Source organism: Rhea pennata, chromosome 12, assembly GCF_028389875.1.
Source record: "Rhea pennata isolate bPtePen1 chromosome 12, bPtePen1.pri, whole genome shotgun sequence".
In the NCBI taxonomy this organism is placed as follows: Eukaryota; Metazoa; Chordata; class Aves; order Rheiformes; family Rheidae; genus Rhea; species Rhea pennata.
Window position 1 is genome coordinate 14431432 of NC_084674.1, and position 22774 is coordinate 14454205.

At 35.5% G+C, this 22774-nt stretch overlaps 1 protein-coding gene across 1 annotated transcript in view; it reads left to right on the forward strand.

Moving 5' to 3' along the window:
* Positions 1 to 22774, forward strand: part of DENND6A (DENN domain containing 6A) — a 25024-nt gene continuing 2250 nt past the window's right edge. Inside the window, exons 1-19 of the mRNA XM_062585910.1 lie at positions 1 to 177; positions 3086 to 3124; positions 3216 to 3258; positions 6808 to 6920; positions 7913 to 7993; positions 8593 to 8698; positions 9647 to 9726; positions 11134 to 11196; positions 11796 to 11851; positions 12200 to 12322; positions 12501 to 12596; positions 15780 to 15874; positions 17608 to 17673; positions 17801 to 17865; positions 19272 to 19361; positions 20335 to 20388; positions 20484 to 20593; positions 20903 to 21005; positions 22481 to 22555. Coding sequence (XP_062441894.1) covers positions 1 to 177; positions 3086 to 3124; positions 3216 to 3258; positions 6808 to 6920; positions 7913 to 7993; positions 8593 to 8698; positions 9647 to 9726; positions 11134 to 11196; positions 11796 to 11851; positions 12200 to 12322; positions 12501 to 12596; positions 15780 to 15874; positions 17608 to 17673; positions 17801 to 17865; positions 19272 to 19361; positions 20335 to 20388; positions 20484 to 20593; positions 20903 to 21005; positions 22481 to 22555 — 1635 coding nt within the window. The remainder of the gene's footprint in view (positions 178 to 3085; positions 3125 to 3215; positions 3259 to 6807; positions 6921 to 7912; positions 7994 to 8592; positions 8699 to 9646; positions 9727 to 11133; positions 11197 to 11795; positions 11852 to 12199; positions 12323 to 12500; positions 12597 to 15779; positions 15875 to 17607; positions 17674 to 17800; positions 17866 to 19271; positions 19362 to 20334; positions 20389 to 20483; positions 20594 to 20902; positions 21006 to 22480; positions 22556 to 22774) is intronic.

Below are 22774 nucleotides of genomic sequence, written 5' to 3' on the forward strand. Positions count from 1 at the left end.
ATGTCGCTGCGGGAGCGGAGCCCCGGCGGCGTCCGCAGCGCGGCGCCGGCCGCGGGGGCGGCGGCAGCGGCAGCGCCGGAGCGGCGCCTCTCGCTGTTGCCCTGGGACCGCTTCTCGGCCTGGCTGCACTGCGTGTGCGTGGTGGGCTTCGACCTGGAGCTGGGCCAGGCCGTGGAGGTAGGCGGGGCGGCGGGGCCCCGGCATCGGGCGCTTCCTGTGGCGCCGGCGTTGCGCAGCGGCGGGGGAAGCGCGGCAGGGCCGGGCCGGGCTGTGAGGGAGACGTGATTGTGCAAAATCACGGAGCGGCTGCGCGGGGCCGGCCCGAGCGAGCGGCGCGCGGGAGGGCGGCGCGGCGCGGCACGGCGCGGCTGCGCTCTCCGAGGGCCCGGGGCGCGCTGCGTGCGCGGGGTGGGTGTGAAACTGCGACCTTGGCTCAGCGGCGCTGCCCGGAGCTGCGGTTGTTTCCTTCCCCGCCGCTCTTTGTCGCTCGGAGCAACGGGCGAACATCTGTGCAGCTGCGTGCTGGGCTGCACGGGGGAGCTAACTGGGGTGAAAAATAAAAGAAAAAGAATTTTCCTTTCGTCAGGTTCACGTTCTGGTTCAACACGTGCCTGTGCAAACATTTGAGCTGCCAAGTCGGGAAAAGTGATGGGGTTTTTTTGGATTCCCCCCCCTTCTCTTTTTTCTAATGAAGTAGTGTTAGTGTAAAATTACAGTAGACTGGGCTAAAATTCAACATAGCTAGCTAGCTACTACAAAACTTAAAATGCATAATTGATAGGCATTGTTGCTGCAAGAAAAATGCAAATAAGTAACTAGCATAGTATACTGTTTTTCTAAGCTGTACTCGCATTGTATAGCTCGCATATAAGGTGTTGTTAACAGCAAAGACAAGCATGTCTTTATAACCTATGACTTCAGCCACTGAGGACATCATCAGCTTAAGGAAGCACAGGGTAGCCTGTGTCTGCAAACAACGCTTACAATGTTAACAGTCCCATTTTAGTTGTATGCACACACAGAATGAAACTTAAAATACGTATAAAACTAAAGGTTGAGATTTTTCAGTTATATTGCTGTTTTTATATATATATATATATATATATATAAAAAAGATATATATATATATTAAAATAGCTTTTATTAAACAGTTATGTTTCTTACCACAACACAACGTTAGAAAATAAGGAAGTTGAAAAGCAAACACTTTTTTTTCGCATCCCTACAGAAGAAGACATGTCTGATTTCTTATTTTCAGATTCCTTTCACAGAAGGAAGGAGCTCCTTTGATGGAAAGATGTTACTTTTCTTTCACTCACAAATTAAAGTCATGTTCTTATAATAAAATTTATGACAGTGGATGTGCTATAAGACTGCAGTCCATTTTTTTCAGAACTCTAGCCTGTTAGGCTATTTTGGGTTTTCCTGTCTATCAAGTTAAATTACTATTTTGTGAAGGAAAGAAAACACTTGTAAAGGACACTTAGATTGTGAAGCCAAGCACTGGGAAACTCAAGTGTGGTAGAAATGATCCCCAGTAATTCTCTTCTTGCTTTGCAATCTCTTCTTCCCTTTGTTCCTATGCTTCATCTTCAACACCTCATGGTTATGAGCAGCAGGCATTGCTGTAGCTTACAGGAATGGTGTTCATGTTCAGTTCTCTTTGCGTTTATTTACTAAAGTTGTTCAGCAGTTTGTGGAATCTCCTGCACTGTGTTTTACCCCTGCATCATTCTGAAGTGCCCATGCAGGTCAGAAAGGCTGAGAAGGCGTAACAAAATAGGTATAAGAGTTATTATTATTTTTACTCATTGCCCTTTCACTTCTGGGAAGATGTACTGATGCTAGTGAGCAACAAGAATATCAATTCCAGTCTGGTCTATAGATTAACCATTTATACCTGCTGTGAAAGAGTTGAGTGTATCACCCAGCATAAGGACATTTTTAGCACAGGAGAATGTTAAGAGATTAAAAAAATGATGATAGGAATTAAATTATTAAATGCAGTATGCAGGTATTCCACCCATACATCTACTTTTAGCTTTTGTTATACTAATAATGTATTTTAAGTCTAGAAGTCATTGGATATGAGAAGAAAGAAATGAATTGGAGCCTTTTGTGGCCAGGGGTCAGAAAGCTTGTGTATTTTAACCAGTTGGTGGATATATTTGTTGTTTTATGTAGAGTAGGGTAACTTTGTATTAGTAGGAGATACATTTACTTACATTTAGTAGAACAAGGTTATAGAAGATAATTGGATACTATTAATACTAAGTTATATTAGTGATAGGATAGTAAGAGAAGAAATCTAAATTAGTGTTTGTCTTACCCAGAACTTCTGCTTTTACAGAGGTTCCCATGTGTGGAAGTCCTGAAACCTTTTCTGAAACATAATCTTTGAGTTTATGTTGAATTCTCTTTCCTTACAGACTGTAACCACTCATTTTGGTTGTTTTTGTTTTGGTCTGAGGTTTTTTTTTTGGAGTGGTTTTTTTTTTTCGGTAGTTGAAATTTAAACATCTCAGGTCATTCCTTTATGTTCTTTCTCATCTATTGCCATAGTCACCGATTTTATACACTCTGCTTTTTTTTTTTTTTTAACACTGTGTTGCATCACTTTTACATAATGTGAAAACATAAAAAAATGTATAATTTTTTTATCTTTGTCTGCAATACCTGTTGCTTCTTCGGGTGCATTTCTGGAACTTTCATGGTTCCCAGCTCTCATTTGGGCCAGTGTTCATCTTCCACCAACTAGTATTAATAAAGAGGGCATTTTGTAACTGATTCTGATTGCTCCCACCTAATGGTCCAGAGCAGTGTATTGCAGGTGCTAACACATGTCAGCTTTCTTTGGCACCAGCCACTGCATCTCCTAGGTATAAGTTAAAGCTAAGAGGTATGATCTTCCTATCCCTTAAGATCAGTTGCACCAAAACCTCAAAGTAATCTGAATTTTGTCTGTACTGCCTCCAGTTGACTTTCAAAGTATCTCGCAAAGATGTGTAAAAAATATTTAAATAAGTTTATTGCTTAAATTACCTAGTTTATTTTCAAATAAAATACTACTTTTTTTTTCCTGCAGGTAATATATCCTCCACATTCAAAACTCACAGATAAGGAGGTGAGTCATGGTTGCTGTATAAATAAATCGTTTGTTTTTCATTTAGTTATTTCTTGAAATATAACTGCTCTTTCTTTTCCCCACCCTTTAGAAAACCAATATTTGCTATTTGTCTTTTCCAGATTCCAATTCAGGTAAGTGCTTCCTTCACTCTGTAGCCAGAAGTGTGCATCTATTGTTGGACTAAGCTGTGTTAGAATGGATAGAATTTAACAGTATACGTCTATGGTTTGAGATTTACGTGAATATCATAATTATTTAATAGTATTACAATACACAATAGTTGCAATTATTATTAATTTTAAAAATAATTATTTGTGTTGCAGTAAAAGCTGAGGACTCTCCTGATATTTCACTTACACAAAAATAGAATGAGAATGTTTAAGACCTTCCTGTAGATACACATGCAGATGTTTCAGATTACTTTGTGAACAAATAACAAATATCTTATTATTTTGTTTAGAAGAGATACTAATATTGTCATTGTAGACAGATGCATAGACACAGAATTTAAAGAGCTTAACAAAGCTGATGAAAGGGATATAGGATCCTCTTGTAAATTTTACCTATTTTCTAAATTGGTAAGGGTGAAACTGACTTTGAATTCTAAAGCATTTAGAATGAAAAAGTCCTGAAGGGAAAAGCCTAGGTTATCTTATATCTTCTTCTCTATTCTTTGCTTCTGTTGCTGTGTGTGGTCCTGCTTGCTGAATTCTTCTTTCATCTAAACTTCTCATGTTCTGCTGCCAAAGAGGAGTTGGAGGCATGTGGCTGATGAGTTGGACCACCTGCAAAAAGAGATGGCAGAAGTACAGATGCTTTTTTTTTCGTGTTTTATGTCCTTATGAGAGTCCAAATCTTTAGTAACAGACTTATCCCTGTAACTGCTCTTATTCTGCTTTTGATTGCTCTGCAGTATGACAGCTCTTATACATGTTGAAGCATGCTTTTAATATATATATGTGAGCTCTGGCATACATGACTTTATAAACTGTCTTAGATAGATTTTTTTTTCCTCTTGCTTTTAATGTCATGAAAATTAAGCTTTGCTCTTGATTTCCTGTATGTGAGTAGAGGAAACCTTCCTTTCCATTACTGAAGGAGGAAGTGAGCTAATTGTATCTTAGTGTTACTCTCATTGCGATTGACTGCAAATTTGTCTAACATTCAAAAGGTGTATTCAAGGTATAAGATAATGTGTTAGGAACAGGCTGATCTCTCTTTTTTCAGATAAGAATGATAGTAAAGCTATTTTAAGCCAAATAGACATATAATACATAGAGGTTTACTTTTAGTAGGAAAGAAACTATCTTTTTTGCTTTTTATAATGTGACTACATGTAGGTTCCTGATCATCCATGGCTGACATTTCAGATGGTACGGGGGGGATTACCTACATAAAAGCTGTGTTCTAGAAATTAGCTAGAAGTAAGCTAGAGTTTATTTTTCATTGTAGGCTGTAATACAGAAAAGAAAGCTTTGTATAATATAACCGTAAAGGAAGTTATGAGCTTGCAGTTAGTTTGAGATTAGTCTGTCCTAGGTTTTCATGGCATAAAAGTTCACAAAGGATCCATAAAGTATCATTCAGTGATTATTTTCTTTTCTCATGCATAAGGGAGAAGTAGAAAGATGATTTTTTCTTTTTTTTTCTTCTACAACTATGATCAGAAATTAGTTTAAGACTTGTAGTGGTTGTGAATTAAAAAAGTGAATTTAATGAAGCATTAGGTCATGACACTCCTTGTGTTTTCAAAGCTATGTTACTTAATACACTTATCTTCAAAATAATACTTTTGTCTTTGCCTGGATATTTGAGGAAAGAACAGCCATTTGCCTAGCTTTTCAAAATCTACAGGAGGAACTTGCTAAAGAAGAAGCCAACAAATTCTGAATGATATTTCAGTATCATTATCATATCACATGATAATGATAAAGGGTAACTTACTTCTAGGTCTTCTCCATATAGCTTTTTGTATTAGCCTAGTTTGCTCTAAATTAAGGGAACTAGCTACATAAACTTGGGGAAAACATTTAGCACTTTATTATTGTAACGTAAGGGGGATTGTTTCTGTATTTGTTTTGTTGGTCCATGTGGCTCAGCGCTTGTATTGGTTGCATGTCTGGGTTATTGCATAGGTAGGCTGTGGTATAGTATTTTGCTACTCTCAATTTTGGGTGCATTGTGGATTATCCGCTGCAAGTTCTGGGGTTTCTGAGGTTCAGACTTGAATGCTGTGAACATGGCAGCATTAAACCATACTGCCAGTAGCAGAGCCAAGTGGATCTGGCTTAGGATTTGGGCTGTCATTGGTTGCTGCAGCTGCACCTGTGTGGCTGAAGAAGTAAGAAGATGAAATTGAGCTTTTAGTTAACAGAATGTTCATCTGGAGAATGGAGCAATGCCTCAGTATTGGTGACTGGTGTAACACAGGACAGCTGTGCAGAGTCCAGAGGATTATTATTAGCTCATGAAATTTTTTTCCTAGAGGTCTTTGCAAAACCCTAGTGGAGTTCTGTTCAATAGAGAAGCATGTTTCCTTTGCCTTCTGAAAGTCTACTGCCCTAACAGCAGTGAGTTAGGAGGTTGATCCATTTCAGTAGCATTGATGTGAAGGTTAGCACTGTTATTGAGGACATTTTGCTGTAAGGTGGCTTGGCAGTGCCCAGAACATTGTCTTTCAAATGGTTGTGTTCACGTTAATTACACTGCGCTCAAAAGGAAGGTTTCTTTGTTTTAAAGCAGGTTTGTTAGGGTGATAGTTTGCCTGCATGTTCTTATGATTCTATCTACTCCATTACAGTGTTCCCATGGATAGCACAGTCTGTTCAGCTTATCTATCTTCCATTTGAATTTAAGGATTTTTTTTGTAGCCTCCTCTGTTTTAATAGCAAACAACATTTGAATGGTGAGAAAATATCCATGAGGATATGGGTGATACAAGTTCTGATATTACAGTTCTCATGTTCTAACTGGCAAAAGTTTCTTTGAGATGTGATCCAAAAATTAGCCCAAATTTATTTTCAGACTGCAGGTAGTCAGTATGTTTAGCTAAATTTTACTTTAGGAAATCCATTTGAATAGAAATGAAAGGAGACTTTACTCTTTGGAATCATTACTGGAAAAGTCTGTTCCTTTCCTCTCCTGGAACTCCCCTAATGTGACTTTGCATTAATAGCAAATATGTTATTTATGTCTAAAATATGGATTATAAATATATTTACATTTTTATTAGCATCTTGATGAAGTCTGCATTTCACTCACTTTTCTGCAGTTGGTGTTTTAGCCCTCAGAAATACTAGTTCAAGCCTAGGCATCCACACAGAATTAGAGATCACCATAGTGCACTGTTAAAATACGACTGAGGTATTAACCTTCCCCTCTTTGGTATTAAAAAGCTAAGTGCAGTCATTGAACAGCAAAATGACATGTGGTTAAGATCATCAAAACTGTACAGCCAAACCAATAAAATGTGAAATAAAGTGGGAGGACAGCTACTAGTAGAACTGTTAAAAACATGACAATCTAAGTCCTTAAAGCTAATAAATTCACTGTGAGGTAGAGGTTTTTTTTTTTCTTTTGCTCTAAAGAAGCCTATTGTTATTACACAATTGCTCACTTAAAGATCCAAATATAAAAATCCAAGTACTGTTATTTGCTGTTTATGTCTTTCCCTTATATAGGTTGTCTTGGGGACACACAGTTTTGTTTTAGATTTCGACGGTCTTCTGGAAGAAAAGTCTCATTGTGTTGTTTTCTGGACCAATTGGATAGAGATCTACCAGTTTACTTAAAGGTTGGGAACAAGAAAAAATGAAATTAATCTCTTCTGGGTAGTAGTAATGGATAGATGTTCACACTTAGCTGTTTAAAAAAAAAAAACTAAAACTCTGAACTGGATGTCTTGAAAGGCAAAGCTCAGTGGATTTTTTTGTAGCATGTCATTATTATAATATCTAATAATGACTTATGCTAGTTATTCTTTAAATATTCATTGTTATGTATTTTGCACTGCAAGGGATTACATTGATCTTCAGGTTTGCAGTTAATAACAAAATAGGTCTGGTCACCAATTTATAAGAACCCTTATTGGAAATCTGAAGTGCTTTATAGCTTTTCTTAAGACCTAGGTTGAGTGGTTCTTTTCTGTCTCTCCCTTTCAATTTTTTAAAGATGGAGGAATTAACTAAGAGAGGTAGTTATCAAAAAGTTGTTCTCAGCAGAGAGTTATGGAACACAAGATCTGTAACTATGCAGGTGGGAGTGTCACTCTCAAATTCAACTTAAGTTTGTTTATACAGCAAATAGTTGAATTCTTGTCTGTAAGAAGGATGAAGGTAATGTTTTAGCTTTGAGATGTGAGGGAATGCTTCCTTAATACTCTGAAAATCTTTAATGAACTAATGCATTGAAAGACTGGCTTTTGTCTTCATTCAAAAGCCAGGGCTTCTTTAAGTTTGGGTTTGATTTTGCTTTGTTTTTAACTGCTAAAATCTTGTTAGAACAACCTTGCAGAATTACCTGTTGATATATTTCTCAGGGAATTGTTTTTGCTTTCATGGTGCTTCAAGAGGATGTAGGTGATGTAATAGCAAAGACAGAAAGCACAGTTATTTCCACACACTGTTGCACTTCAAAGCAGTTATAAAAATTTTAATGCCAATAAAAAGGATAATCCTTGTTGATTTACATTTAATCAGCTTCAGAGCTTGTAAGAAAATAAGTTTGCTCATGCTCAGAAAGATGGTATCAGGTTGTTGTATTGAACTTTTTTTCATTCGTTTGCAGAAGGATCCAGCATATTACTATGGCTATGTGTATTTCAGACAAGTTCGAGACAAATCATTAAAAAGAGGCTATTTCCAGAAGGTAATTTAAATTAACTTAGCAACATATTAATTCCACAGTTCATTGTTTTCAGTGGCTTTGGAAGAATAGGATGAGTATCTTGATCTCTTAACAATTTTGTTTCTACTGTTACAAATCGTTTAAGTGAGAGTTAAGTAATATTGAATGGGAAGTAGAAAGGAAAAATATGTAGTGATTATTGTGTTTTCACAGTATGCTTTGTTTGTTAAGTCTGTATGTAGCCCGAAAATAAATTACAAGGTTTAGTTTGTCACCCAGAACAATAGTTTCTAATGGATAGTTTATAGTTACCTTTTGCAGATATGGCTGTTACTAAACTCATTGTGATTTACAGTAAACTGGTCAAACTTTGTATCAATAATACTACATTCTGTATGCACTCTTATAAGAAAACTTTATTTTGTATTAAAGCAATATGTTTGGAACTCTTGAACTGTTTGTTTGGTGTTGCCTGTAGTTAAATGTGTAGTTGACTTGTTTATGTGGAAAATTCACTTGATACTGTATGAGGATTACTAGCAAAACTGAAAGTTCTGTTGGGGGAGGAGGTTAACTTAAAACAGTATTTTAATATGCTGTTTTGTTATTCTTTATTCCAGTCCTTGGTTCTCATCAGCAAACTACCATATGTCCACCTCTTTCGCACTGTGCTTAAGCAAATAGCACCAGAGTATTTTGAAAAAAGTGAAGCTTTCCTGGAAGCAGGTAGTGGCACTATTACATAGTTCTGAAAGAGCTCCTGAAGTACCATGTGTCTGTTTTGGAGAAATGACAAACAACACTGTCCCATTCTGGTTTGCATGTCTGCCTTCATTTGGAATAGAGTGCTGAAATTTTAACAAACTGGCTTGTTTTCTAGATGATTTAACAGAACTAATCTAATTTTGGATAATTTTCAAGAAAGGAAAAGCAACAGAGCAGCACTTACAGGTGCCCCGGTCTTACTCTAGAGCTTTATAAAGTACCAGAGAGGCCCAAATGGGAAAGTTATTTGCTCTTTGCCTGAAAGTGCTGTGTTCTTTGTACTGCTTTACCCTGTACAACAGTGTTCTTCCACTGAGCAACGTGTGGAAATCTTTTTTTTCATTAGAGTTGTATTTTTTTAATTACTTGTAGATAAACAGGTTTTATTTTGTTCTTAGTATAACTTTTTCATCAGACAAGTCTTGCAGAAACTGCTGGGATTAGTCATGATGTACATAGTTGTTTGTGGCAAAATGCTGAAAAGCTTCCTAGCCAAGCTATTTTTCATCTCTTAAGATTTTTTTTTTCTTAACTACTTGGGCTTATCTGTTCAACAGTTAAATAACTGTATGTACTCTTTTCAAAGTTTCTGGAGATGTACTTACATGGTTTTTCTTACAGCATATTTCTTGCACTGATTGTCAGTCTGGTTACTACAAAAAATGACAGACAAGATGGTACCATTTTCTTGAAATGAATAACTAATTATAGTTCTCATGAAATAGCATATTAAGAATGTCAAATATGCAATAAAACTTGTTTAAAGTACGGAGTGTACAAAAGATAAGTAGAAAGGTTGTGGGATATCAGCATTAATTTAAGATGTCAATATATACAAAGTTCACTACAATATCATGGGTTAAAGCATGTCTTTAGCTATAAAGTATACTTTATATATTTTTTCTTAAGTTTGTAGTGATGTTGATCATTGGCCACCCCCAATTCCAGGGGAAATACTGCATTTGCCCATTATGGGTATTATAATGAAGGTAAATACTCATTTCTTTTCTCCCCCTCCACCCCTTACTGTATATGTACTTGGTGTATTCTGCTTTGTTTTCAGTGTATCATCCTCAGAATAGGAAAAGACATAAACTGCACTTGGTGAGGGTTGGGAAGATCCTGATTAGATTCCTAGAGAGAGAGATTTTAATTTTGATGCATAGGCTAACGTGCAGTTTATGTAGACAGACATATTTCTGAATATGAACTATTTCAGTGCTACTCACAAATAACTCATAAATACAAGTCTGACGGAAAAACGAAGTTTTGGCCCATATGCCATAGATTAATTTCATGGCTGATGCTAACTTTCAGTAACAGTATAATACATCTGAAGAAAGCTTTAAAGTTACATCTAGCGCATGGAGAAGAACTGTAGTGGTTAAATGGTGGCTAAGAACTGGGCCTCTGGGAGTAACAGTTCTCATATGAAATGGAATTAAGTGGACTTAATGCATCTAGAGACTGCAATTGGAAGTAAACTCTTAGCAGACCCTTTCAGGCTTATGGGTAAGGCATGTGCGTCACCAGGGAGAGGAAAGGAAAGCTTCTGAAGCTCTTCTGTAAGAAAAAAATTAACGAAACATTGTTCTGGATGTTGGGTGATGATGGTGAGTCGTAGATATGTCTTGTTTGGGAGTTACCTACATTGATTTCATTAGTAATTCTTATCCATGAGAGCTGAGAATGTGTTCCTAAACTGAGCAAAATCCTAGTTACCATCTTCAGTAACATCATCACTATTTGCTTTTTGGAGTTTTATTGTTTTTATTTTTCCCCTCTTCTACTGTTTGGCCAGTTAGTCAAATCATCAATTACACATTAGATCTATTTGCCCGCACCAGCCTCCAGTGTGATTAAATCTGTAATACTGCAAGACTTAACAGGTGCAGTGTGTAAGGTCAAGAAAAGATGTTTATGTTGTTCAGTATATTTGGATTCTGCCCTATACCTGTCAAGAATTCTACCAAACCTGATGTTTTGGTAGAAATTTTTCTGACAGTATTTCTGTACCAATGCAATACTCCATAACTTCAGATGTTTTTCTTTACCCATTAAAATATTTGGTTTGAATTTATTGTAATAGTTGAGACTAATGTTATCGGTAACACTTTTTTGTTTTTAACTAAAGTTAAATTTTCATAAAATTTTCATATTTTAATGTTCAATTTAGTAATACAATATTACATAGGATAGCGTATTAATTCCTGTAGCAATAATCTGTAGTCTTTAGCTCTGTATCATTGTTATGTGAATATTCTATAGAGTAAGTTAAGAATCATCTTGTGTTACATCTTCTTTAAATGTTACACCTTGTCCATAAGTATTTTAAGTCTCTGCTGGATTAGATACAAGGAAAAGAAATTTTCTTTCTGTCTTTTTTTCTTCCAAAGTTGCGGATTCCAACATACCGTGACAAGCCTGGAACAACTCAAATAGTACAGAATATGCACCAGGTAGAGGTTAAATATTGTTGTCGTATACACCACTGCAATAAATAGCTGCTGTCACTCTCTTTAAACTTCTTCATAAAAGATTGGGAGCAAGTCTTACGCTTTGTAATAATGAAATTCATTGTTTTTGAAATTCTGAGTAGAAGAATCTACGATTGAATTCCTCATAGCAAAGGTATTTTAACCCGGTTACCTCAGGCACCTTAGGACAGTAGTTGTCCAACTCATGAAAGAGGATGGTTAATTAATGAAATTACTTAACTCAGAGATCCTTTCCATGAGTGAAACTATACTAAACTGTAGGTTTTTGGAGGATAAAAAAACAAACATTAAAAATATTTACTTAGCCTAAAAGATAGATACAAAACAAGTCTGTCTGTGCCTTCATATGCTGAAGGCTCAAGTGTCTTGTGTTGTTTCTGAACTGAAAGTCTTGTATCCGTAATTGTGAGAAAAATCTTGCTTTTAGATAAAGTTACTGGTGTAGTAGTATGTATTTAGGGTACATATGATCTCCTGTCTGCAGGCATTTAATGGAAATTGTTTTAATTAATACCTGCATATTATGATGACTCAAAAACTAGCATTGTGATGTCTTCTAGGCAGATGCACAAATCTCCATGGCCTTACCTACTGTTCATGAAGTAGACCTTTTCAGGTAGGAGTTTGGACTGATTTACCCCTAGTTCTGAATTCCCAGAGGTCAAAGACTAGTGAGTTACATAACACAGAACTCTTGGTTTGTAAGCTAAGTTTATCAGTATTATTTTTAATACTCTTTTCCTGACAAGCTAGCTTAAAAAAAAAAAGTTCAGACAACACACAAAATGAAGCTAAAGTACATAAAGTTTTTTAAATGTTCTCTTTTGCAGTAATATTTTATTGTTTCAAACAGCTATTACATGCTACTTGAAACATCCTTTTTATGCAGTTCTGTCACTTAATCAACAGAAAAACAGAAGATACAGGTATTCAAGAGTATCAAAATCTTTTAATCTATTTTTAGGTGTTTCTGTCCAGTGTTCTTTCACATTCAGATGCTCTGGGAACTAGTCTTGCTGGGAGAACCACTTGTTGTGATGGCACCATCACCATCTGAATCTTCAGAAACCGTGCTAGCACTTGTTAGGTAAATACAGCAGAGCTTTCCAAGTAACAACTGAGTGAGTCATTGCAGCTTGCAGCTGAGTGCAACTTCAGCTGATCTGAATCTAACAAACTTAAAAAAAAAAAATAGATTTGCATATTCTTTCATGACTTTTTGTATTGTGTGCATACAATAAGCTTATCCTCTTTTTACCCTGCAGTTGCATTTCACCATTAAAATACTGCAGTGATTTCAGGCCGTACTTTACCATACATGACAGTGAATTCAAAGAATATACAACTCGTACACAAGCCCCGTAAGTAAATCAGATTTTGTTGTGGAGATGCTGCTCAAAATTATAAATAAAACTTATGTTATACAAAAATGAGCTATTTTAAGTAGTCATTCCAATTAGGTGGGATAGAGAAATTATGAAACAATGTCATAAATAGCTATCTCGTAAATAAGCTACACTTAGCTTAGCAGGTTTCTTGGGTGCAGAGTAAGTGAAACTGGAAACTTACAAGCAAGATACATTTTTGATGTTCAGCAAGGCTTTGCCTTTGCAATGTCTAGTCTGAAATAGCTCTGTGGGAAATTCTATTCTGTAATTCTTATTTTGAAGTAAGTACAGAACAAAGTGACTTCTAAAATTCAGCCTCCATACAGCTGTTCTGTAGTTCAATCTCAGTGATGTCCTAATGGAGACTATCCTTTAAAAAGTGCATCTCTCCACTAAATTTGTTTTAAAAATGTTTTAAATACTTCAAAATGGATTATGTAGTTTGATTCAATGATACTTTTTTTTGAACAAAGTTCTTCTAATGTCAGGGCAGTGACTATTAGCTTAACTTTTTGAGGAGGAATTAAAAAAAAAAAAGAGTTAAATTTTATTTCCAGAAATACAGCAGTAGAAAACTGTCCAGGCATTGGCATTATGTATGAGATTGTATTCCATTGAACTAGTTAGCCAGGACGTAATTTAGTTTCTAAAAATAATTCAGAGAAGTATTTGGCTAAACTTTAGTGACCTACGTTAAGAAAAAATGGCATCTGCTCATGTTTAGCAGAGTATAAATGTTGTTTAGAAGCTTGGTTAGTATTTGAAGTGGAGCTAAAATCCCTTTGGCGTTTTTGTTTGAAACTGTAAAAATCAGAAAGACTTTTGAAGCAATGACTTAAAGAGAGGAAGAATTCAGATGATGCAGATTCTGTGTATTTTTTTTTTAGGGAGAGGGGAGCAAGGAGTGTTTTGATTTATTTGGCTCTTTCAGAAACTACTTCAGTACTTTAAAATCAGAATTTGTTCCGGAGAATACAATAGATTAAGGCTCCAAAAACCTGCCAAGTAGCTTTCTACAATGGGCACAAACTGAACCACAGGAAGTTCCACCTGAATATGAGGAAAAACTTCTTCACTGTGAGAGTGACAGAGCACTGGCACAGGTTGCCCAGAGAGGTTGTGGAGTCTCCTTCTTTGGAGATACTCAAAACTTGCCTGGATGCGATCCTGTCTAACATGTTCTAGGTGACCCTGCTTGAGCAGGGGGGTTGGACTAGATGATCTCCAGAGGTCCCTTCCAACCTCAACTGTTCTGTGATTCTGTGAAAATCTTGCTATTGTATCACGACTAGCAATGAAATAAGATTTCTCATGATTTGCTACTAACATACCTCGACCTGAAGAGTTTTTTGTACGTGAACGAAAGACTTGCTTGAACCTTTGGTCTTTTCCTATAATTAGTAAAAGAATTCTAGGTCTTTAATTCTTTATTTCAGTTCTTATACACTGATCCAAACCAGCTGTGTCCAAAACTTGCTTTTTAGTTTCCACAGTAAAGATGTGAGATGATTTGATAGCTGTCTTAAGTTAGGCTTAGCTAGTCTTGATCCATTCCTAGAGAGAAGGAAGATTGTCTATTGTTTGTGATCTTTGAGTCATTCCATTTGGTTGTTAACTTGATTCTGTTGCTTGACTTGACCATGAGAAGAACACAAACATCATAAATTTAGTTTTCAGGGTACAACAAAAGAATGTGTTGAGACTTTTTATGGACACTGTCTTTATCATTGTGTTGAAGTGAAAATTTAAATTGTGTATGGTAGCACTGAAAAATCACAAACAACATTTGCAAATGTAGGTGAATTTAGATGAATAGTACAAGTGAGATTAACAAGATTTTAGAAACGGCAGAAATTCATGCAAGTGGGAAGAAATCCATATAATAAATATCTAGATGAAAATGATTTCAGGTGAACATCCTCGAATAGTGATAATACTGAGAATAAATTATTATATTAGGCTTCAGAGAAATTATGTTTTGTTGCTGCTCACTCTAAGGTGTCATGGAATTGAGAGATGAAAATTGCTATTTTGATAGTCCAGACATACTAAGTTAGAGCTATGCAATCAGATTTTTGTCATATCTGTGAATGCCTAATAAGTTTTTAAAATGCATATTGTTATAAGTAGTAAGTAGAGGAAGGAGTGAAAGTCAAAAATATTTGTAGGTTAACATAGAAATTGATGCTTATTTGTTGTCATGGCATAACTGGAAGAATGTAATAAAAATTTAAAGAAAGATTACTTATGTTTTCCCTTCTTCTGCACCTTGCTTTGAGAAACAAGCAACCTGTTAGGGATGGTGTACAGAAAGCGATAAAATTTGGGACTTGTAAAACCAGTCTGAAGAAGTGATAACCTATTTTTAGTATAACAGTTCCAATGAGGCTTGCAGTAATGCTCTCTCATCAGCTAATATTTAGCTACGAGATGGATGGCAGCCACTATACTAACATACATGTTGTTAAATTCTAAATTCTGTCTTTACTTCTGAGGTAGTAACATCAGCCTTTTTGTGTACAGTGCAGGCATGAAATCTTACAGATCGTGCACTTTGAGTTAATGCTTTGCTAGCAATGTGCTTGTACTTCATCACTTTAACTGCTTTTTAACAAAGAGCAACAAGGTGTTGGGAAGGAAGTAAAATAGTACATGCCTTTTTTCCTTAATCTTGCCATCTAAGCAGTAGCTCAACTGAGTAGTTTTGCACACACGACAGTCACATTGATGTGCACATTCGAGTACCAAGTATAATGTCATAATAAAACCTTAAATAGTAATCTACCTTTCAAATATATGCTCAGGTTCCTGACCATTTAACAAAATAAAGATAATTGAGATGATGCTCTGTTTTCATCAGTGTAAATGGTCAGAATTTAGCCAAGAGTCTATGAAGAAAATCTGGCACTTCTATTCTTTGCTACAGTTTGGACTTTAATATGCATCTGTTCTGCCATTCTCTAAGTTTTAGAGACTTTGTTAAACTTATTGTGCTCTTACATATAAGTTAAATTTTAACTCTTATTTAAGTGCAAAATCTAAACAATCTAAATGTATATTATTTTTTTAATTATTAGAGATGTAGAAGATGACATCTTGTAATCATGAAGACAAATTCTTGCTATCATATTTTAAATATTGTCTTTATGTTTGTAGACCATCTGTCATTCTAGGAGTGACAAATCCTTTTTTCGCTAAAACACTCCAGCACTGGCCCCACATTATCCGAATTGGAGATATTAAACTTCCAGGTAAGATACAAATTCAGCTACCATCCTGTACTACAAGATCTAAAAATATACTGTGACCTGATTTGCTCTCCAGGAGTTCACTAGTGGAATAGCTCTATGTGCTTATTTGTTTACCAACATAGAATTTAGTTTAAGGAGTAAAACAATGCTAACTAAATTCTTGTAGATTAAATTATGTTCTTGAGTTTCATGTATCTTATATTGCCAAATCTAATATCTTAAATGGTAAAGGTAGTAATACTCAATAGTAGTAATGTTTTACCTAACCTTTCACACGAACCTGTTTTTGTCTCTTTACCAATAAGACAATACACAGAAAAACATAAATTATTTCTGATGTTAATTCTAGGCTGAGTAGAATGTAATAAGTTAGTCAAAGAAAATAAGAAAAATTTACTGTTATGGTACAGTTAAAATATTATAAAAAGATGGCTGTTGACAGCATTTTAATAAAATATTTCTAATCTTGCAGTATTCTAGTAATTATTGATCATTCAAGTTGATGATTTCTTTATTGAGTAGAACTTCATTGTAAACTTTGGATGGCATATGAATTGCCAGGCTGTAATAAACCCCTGCAATACTGTGATTATGAAATGAAGTTCCTGAACTTAGTTGTTTACTGTGACAGGTTCACTATTCTACTTTGAAAGTGAGAATTCATAAATATTCAGTTAGGATAATACTATATTTTTGTAGAGTAGTTATGTTCCATTTCCAGGTATACTAAATTAGTTAAAGGTTATGTAATACAGCTAGGCAATTTTTTTTTAATGTTACTTTAAACTTAAAAATACTTTGCTGGTCTGCACTTCAGAGTGCCAATTTTGGAAAACAGCTAGCTGATGTTTAGGAAATTGAAGTTAAAAAACAAAAAGAAAAAGGCCCCAAACAAAAAAAAACTTAAATTATCAAACCTCCACTTAGCTGTATGTGCAGGTGGCCTTCAAAATTGGTATGCAGTTTCAAGGATGAAATTCTGAGGTTTTGATGCAGAGGCATGATCTGCTTAGTCAGGAAGTTCCAGAGATGTATCTGTCTCAGGTGCCTTTAAAAATTTCAGGCTTATTCTTTTCAACAAAGATGTTCCTTTTTTACTCAGCCTGGCAGTTTCAGTAGTAATTTATACTATTACTTTTTCTGAAGTCTAGCATCCAACTAGATCAAAGAACAAAATTCTGCAAGATTTAGAGACTGGAGGAGGCTATATCTAGCTGGAGAAGGATATATTTGACAAAAACCAAAACAACTCATCCTACTTTGGCCTATTGAAAAGGAGACTTGAAATCATATTCTTAACTCATGGCTACTGTTTAAATTCTGTATATGTAACAGTTGTTATTTTGATCATATTTTGGTCAGAGACTTGTTCTTGAAACATTCACCTAAAGAGAATGAAGGAAGATGGAATAAAATTTGATATTAACAAAAAATATATTCACTGCTATGTAGACATTATTTTTACTTGTCTACTTTGATTCAGGAGGTCCTTTTCTTTTTGACAGGGAGCTCTTATATAAAATGAAAAGCCTGTATGATGATGATTGTCTGTTTACTGCTTGTTTTGGATATATTCTTCAATGCTTGTTTGTGATGCCTCTTACTACATTAGATTTGTCTTCTACGTAGAACTATTAGCTTATAAGAAATCAGTGCAATGTATAATGTATTAATTAAAGTATTTATATTAGGAGTGAAGATTTATGGTAAAATGGCCTTCAATATTTTGGCAGGTGAAGTTCCAAAGCAGGTGAAAGTGAAAAAACTGAAGAATCTAAAAACTTTGGACTCAAAACCTGGTAATAAGTTGCTTTGGAGTTAAAGCATCTAGTCTTTTCTAGCTTTTTAAAAAAGCATACTCCAGTTTTCTTTTGGTTGTATACTGCTTCTTTTTTCTTCCCTTTTTTTTTCCCTTTTTCTCTTTAGGGGTTTATACATCTTATAAGACATATTTAAGCAAAGATGAAGAAATCATAAAACACTTGCAAAAGGTAATACTTCAAGTCTGCTCTTAATAGAAATTTTGTGTACTGTCTTATGCTACAGGTTTTATTTGCTACTGATATATTTGAAGAAGCCCTTCTTGTTGTCCTTGACATCTCTTGCCAGATTTAATTTCAAATGGGCCTTAGCCTTCCTCATTGCATTCCTGTGTGCTCTGACAACATTCTTACATTCCTCCCAAGTAGCCTATCCCTTCCAAATTCTGTGTACTTTCTTCTTCTGTTTATCCTGGGGTACATTAGGAGGACTGTTACCAGCAGGCCGAGGGAGGTGATCCTCCCCTTCTACTTGGCCCTGGTGAGGCCTCATCTCGAGTACTGTGTCCAGTTCTGGGCTCCTCAGTACAAGAGAGACGTGGAGCTGCTGGAGAGAGTCCAGCATAGGGATATGAAGATGATCAGGGCATCTCTCTAAGGAAAGGCTGCGAGAGCTGGGCCTGTTTGGCCTGGAGAAGAGAAGCCTGAGAGGGGAGCTTATCAATGTCTACAAATACCTTAAGGGGGGGTGTCAAGAGGATGGGGCCAGACTCTTCGCAGTGGTGCCCAGCAACAGGACAAGAGGCAATGGGCACAAACTTAAATGCAGGAAGTTCCAGCAGAATATGAGGAAAAACTTCTTTACTGTGAGAGTGATGGAGCACTGGAGCAGGTTGCCCAGAGAGGTTGTGGAGTCTCCTTCTCTATAGATGCTCAAAACCTGCCTGGACTTAATCCTGTGTAACATGCTCTAGGTGACCATGGCTGAGCAGGGGGGTTGGACTAGATGATTTCCAGAGGTCCCTTCCAACCTCAACCATTCTGTGATTCTGTGATTTTATTTATTTAGGGCTGAGGTCTGTCTACATATGTAAAATGATTTTGAGTTTTCTTCACCTGAATTCATAACTGAAAAGAAAATGTAAGATCTTCATGATAGAAGGCATGCGGATATTTACGTACCTGTGCCTTTCTATTAGCAATTTCTATAACAGTATAAATGGTGAAACTGAAGAAGTTAGCTTAATAATTTAGTGAATTTAAATGATTTATTTATCTAAGTTTTGGGTTGTTGGGGTCTCTCACTCACCTTCAGTCTGTTTGGTTTAGAAATCTCATATATGACATTCAAGAATCAGAGCTTCCAAATTCTGACTTAAATAAAGGCTTATTTGTAGAAATTTCTTTCCCACATGAATTTGACACTAAAATTTGTGTAAAAAATATAACAGCTAAAGGAGGAGTGAATATTTGCTCAAGTACTTGATGCGATTGTTTCGCTTTAAAGGTTTGGGCTGAGCAGTGTTGCATGCAAGCTTGTGGCAAATGAATACAGAAATACTGGAATAATTATTGTAAAAAAAATCATATTTACGTACTTTGAGATAACAGACTTGTATTGTGATCCCTTTTTAAAGGGTGTACAGCAGAAACGTCCCACAGAAGCACAGAGTGTGATTCTTCGGCGTTATTTTTTGGAGTTGACAGAAAGTTTCATTATTCCATTAGTAAGTTGTTATACAAAGGGGTTTTTTTTATATATATATATATATAATATGGGTTAAATTTGGTGGAGGCTTATGTTTTTTGTTTAACATTAGTCCCAGTGGATCATATTTGTGCTAGAGAAATTTCACATTAAGGCGTGTATTAACTTTTCTAAAATACTGTAATACATTTCTTTAATTACGACACTGGGCACTAAATTATTGAAGGCAGTAGCTTAATGTCTAAGATGAAACATTATACACCCAAACATCAGACTTAGATCTCAGAAGGCAACACTCCTCTGTATGTTTTGCTAGACAGCATTTTCAGATGTTCACTTGTGATGTACTATGTAGCTTTTATGCGAAGTAAAACTAATATATGTATTTTTTTATTATTATTTGCTTTTTTTTTAAACATGGAGTAAGAAGGAAATCTCTAATCCTTCCTCAGTGTTTGAAATTCACCTCCCTTTCCTTTACCTTGTTCAATGTTTTTTGCATCTGAACTATGTGTTTGCCAAGTATTGCCACTGCAGGGATTTACAAAGGTGATACAAAATTTAGCAGGACAGTTTTGCAGTTAATTTTTGTATGAGGAATTCTAAAATCCACTTCTAGACACTTGATACAATGTGGGATTAATGCTTGGAAACAACTGATGAGAAGGTACCTGTGGACTGACACTAAATTGGGAAGAGAGATTATTTACTAGTAGTTGGACTTCAGGTTGTATATTCTCTATATATTTGCTTCCTGCCTTCCTTTCCCTTTCCTCTAAAGTCCTCCTTGAATTTTGCTGATGTGAAGTTCTGTAGTTGAAAAATCCGGATGGGATCAGATAAACTGCTTCTTACATATGCATGTGCTAAATATGTATGACCTTTTCAGATGCTCTTGAAAACTGTGGTCACGAGTGATGAGTAAACATACATGTGGACTGTGTATCTTAAATAGTGGTTATATAAACAACCTTTCTTCTGCTTTTCCCTAGGAACGTTATGTGGCAAGTCTCATGCCTCTGCAAAAATGTATATCGCCATGGAAGGTAAGGATATATAACTGCAATTAGACAGAAGTTGGTGATTAGAGGAAAAAGTGATGTTATGCTAATTAATCTTTTTTTCCTCTCTCTCGCCACAGAGTCCACCACAGCTGAGACAGTTCAGTCAAGAAGACTTCATGAAGACACTGGAGAAAGCAGGACCCCAGCTCACTTCAGGTTTAAAAGGAGACTGGATAGGACTTTACAGGTTCTTTCTTTAATCGACATAAGAAATTAAACTGAACTTAAATGAAGATAAATCAGTAATATGAATGTTTGAGCAAACTCCGTCTATTGATTTGAATATTTATTTGTAAGACTTAGTTTTAGAATATGTGCTGTAATAAGAATTGCTAGCCCTTAGCAGACTTCTAATACCCATTTAAATTGGCTTCTCTGTAACCTTTTAATGGTTTTCATAAAATACTACCAGCACCATAGGTGTTTGTTTATCAGCAGCATTTGGGTTTTTGTGTTTCACCTAGCTCTAACTTGATTTCTCCTTGTGCTTTACCAGGCATTTTTTGAAATCGCCGAACTTTGATGGTTGGTTTAGGAGCCGGCAGAAAGAAATGACGCAGAAATTGGAGGCCCTTCATTTAGAAGCACTCTGTAATGAGGTTGGTAAATGTGTGCTTATGATTATATTTATATTAAAATTCTCCTCAATGTCAGTATTCTCGTGACCGTTTACATTGTTTGTGCACATAAAAATGTTGATGACTTTGTCAAGTCTAATTGGGTAAAATATAAATTAGCTAGCCAAGTATAGACCAACATAGCAAAAGAGAATAATAATAAAATGCAGTTTATTTTTGTAATAACTAGCACTGTTTGTAAAATAAATCTTCAGTCCGTTTTTGCTCTTTTTCTCAAAACGTTTTTCTTCCTACTTTATATTGTTACCTTGTTCAGCTTCCTTCCCTGGTATTATATTTGATAGATAATATATCACTACTAAAAGTGTTTCCACTTTCTTTGTAGGTATAAATTCACTGCCACAGAAAATTGACAACTAATTAGATACTGATAGTATCTAGAATTCAATTAGAACTGATTCATATTAATTGGAAACTGAGAAATGAAATCTGTTACTGATATTTAACAAAATGCCATATATGTAATCCTAACTTATAAGATGCATTCTGTAGGGTATCATGCTGATACCTACTTCAGGTGTTTGAGTAAGAACAGCTGGCTGAAATACAATTATTAAAAGAGGAAATCAGATGTTAGGATGGCAAGATAAATAATGAATAGAGAGAAAAAAAAAACAAGTCAACATCATAGCTTAAAAAAAACCACTCAAAAGTGGACTAGTTACTTTAAAAAAAAAAAAAAAAAAAAAAAGCTATTATCCCTTGCCTTGTCAGTTCCCAAACAGTACATTGTAGCAGCCGAAATAGATTGTTCAAATAGAAATAGTTTGCAGGGTAAGAGCTAGGTCAACTATATTACCTAGAATCTATTCAAATATATGTGTTACTAATTCTTTGCCAAGATGAATGTATTACTGATGGTGCTCCCTATTTGCTTTATTCTTTTGATCCAAGACTTACATCTTTTTGTACGAGAGCAAATATCTTTAGTAGGTGAATAGTGAAGGGGGAAGAGGAACAGAATTTGTATAGGGAAGTTCATTTAATGAGTGTATTTTATTACTTATCTATTATGTGGTAGATCTCCTTTAAGGCCCTAGAAATAGCCTGTCGCTATTTGTATTTACCAGCATGATGAAAGATTAAATTCAAAAAACATTCACTAGTATTTTGCATTATAGATGCTGTTTTTGAAACTAAGCCTGTTTAGCACTTTTAAAAGTGTGTGTGTGTATATATTTATACATATAAATATATATATATATATATATATAGTGATTGTGCCCTAGTCTGCCGTTATGCTAAACACTGGGGAAACGTGCAAGTAAAACAGATCTTATAGTTCACACTACAGACAATAGATGAGTAAAATGCATTTAAGTGGCTTGAGAAATAAGGAAAAGGAGAAGACCTATTCTGAATAGTAGATGTAAATAACTTCTGAAAATTGTTTATGTTGCCATAAATATTTCAATGCTTAATTTTTATTCTGTTAGAACTTGGTTTTCTGGAGTCAGAGGCATACTGAAGTAGAAACGGTAGATCTTGTCTTAAAGCTAAAGAATAAACTGGTAAGTAACTGAGCGAAATGTGACTAAAATTTGCTTCACTTAACTAGATAAAGTATTGTGTTCGCAGGCACTTCAAATGAAAACATGCTTTAAGATCTTGGTAGGTCAAGGAATCAGTCGCCTACATTACTAAATGAAAAATAGTTCAGTTCAGCCATGACTGAAAAGTTAGTCAGCATTCAGTACCAGAGTGAGTGATTTCTTCTGATTAAGCTATTG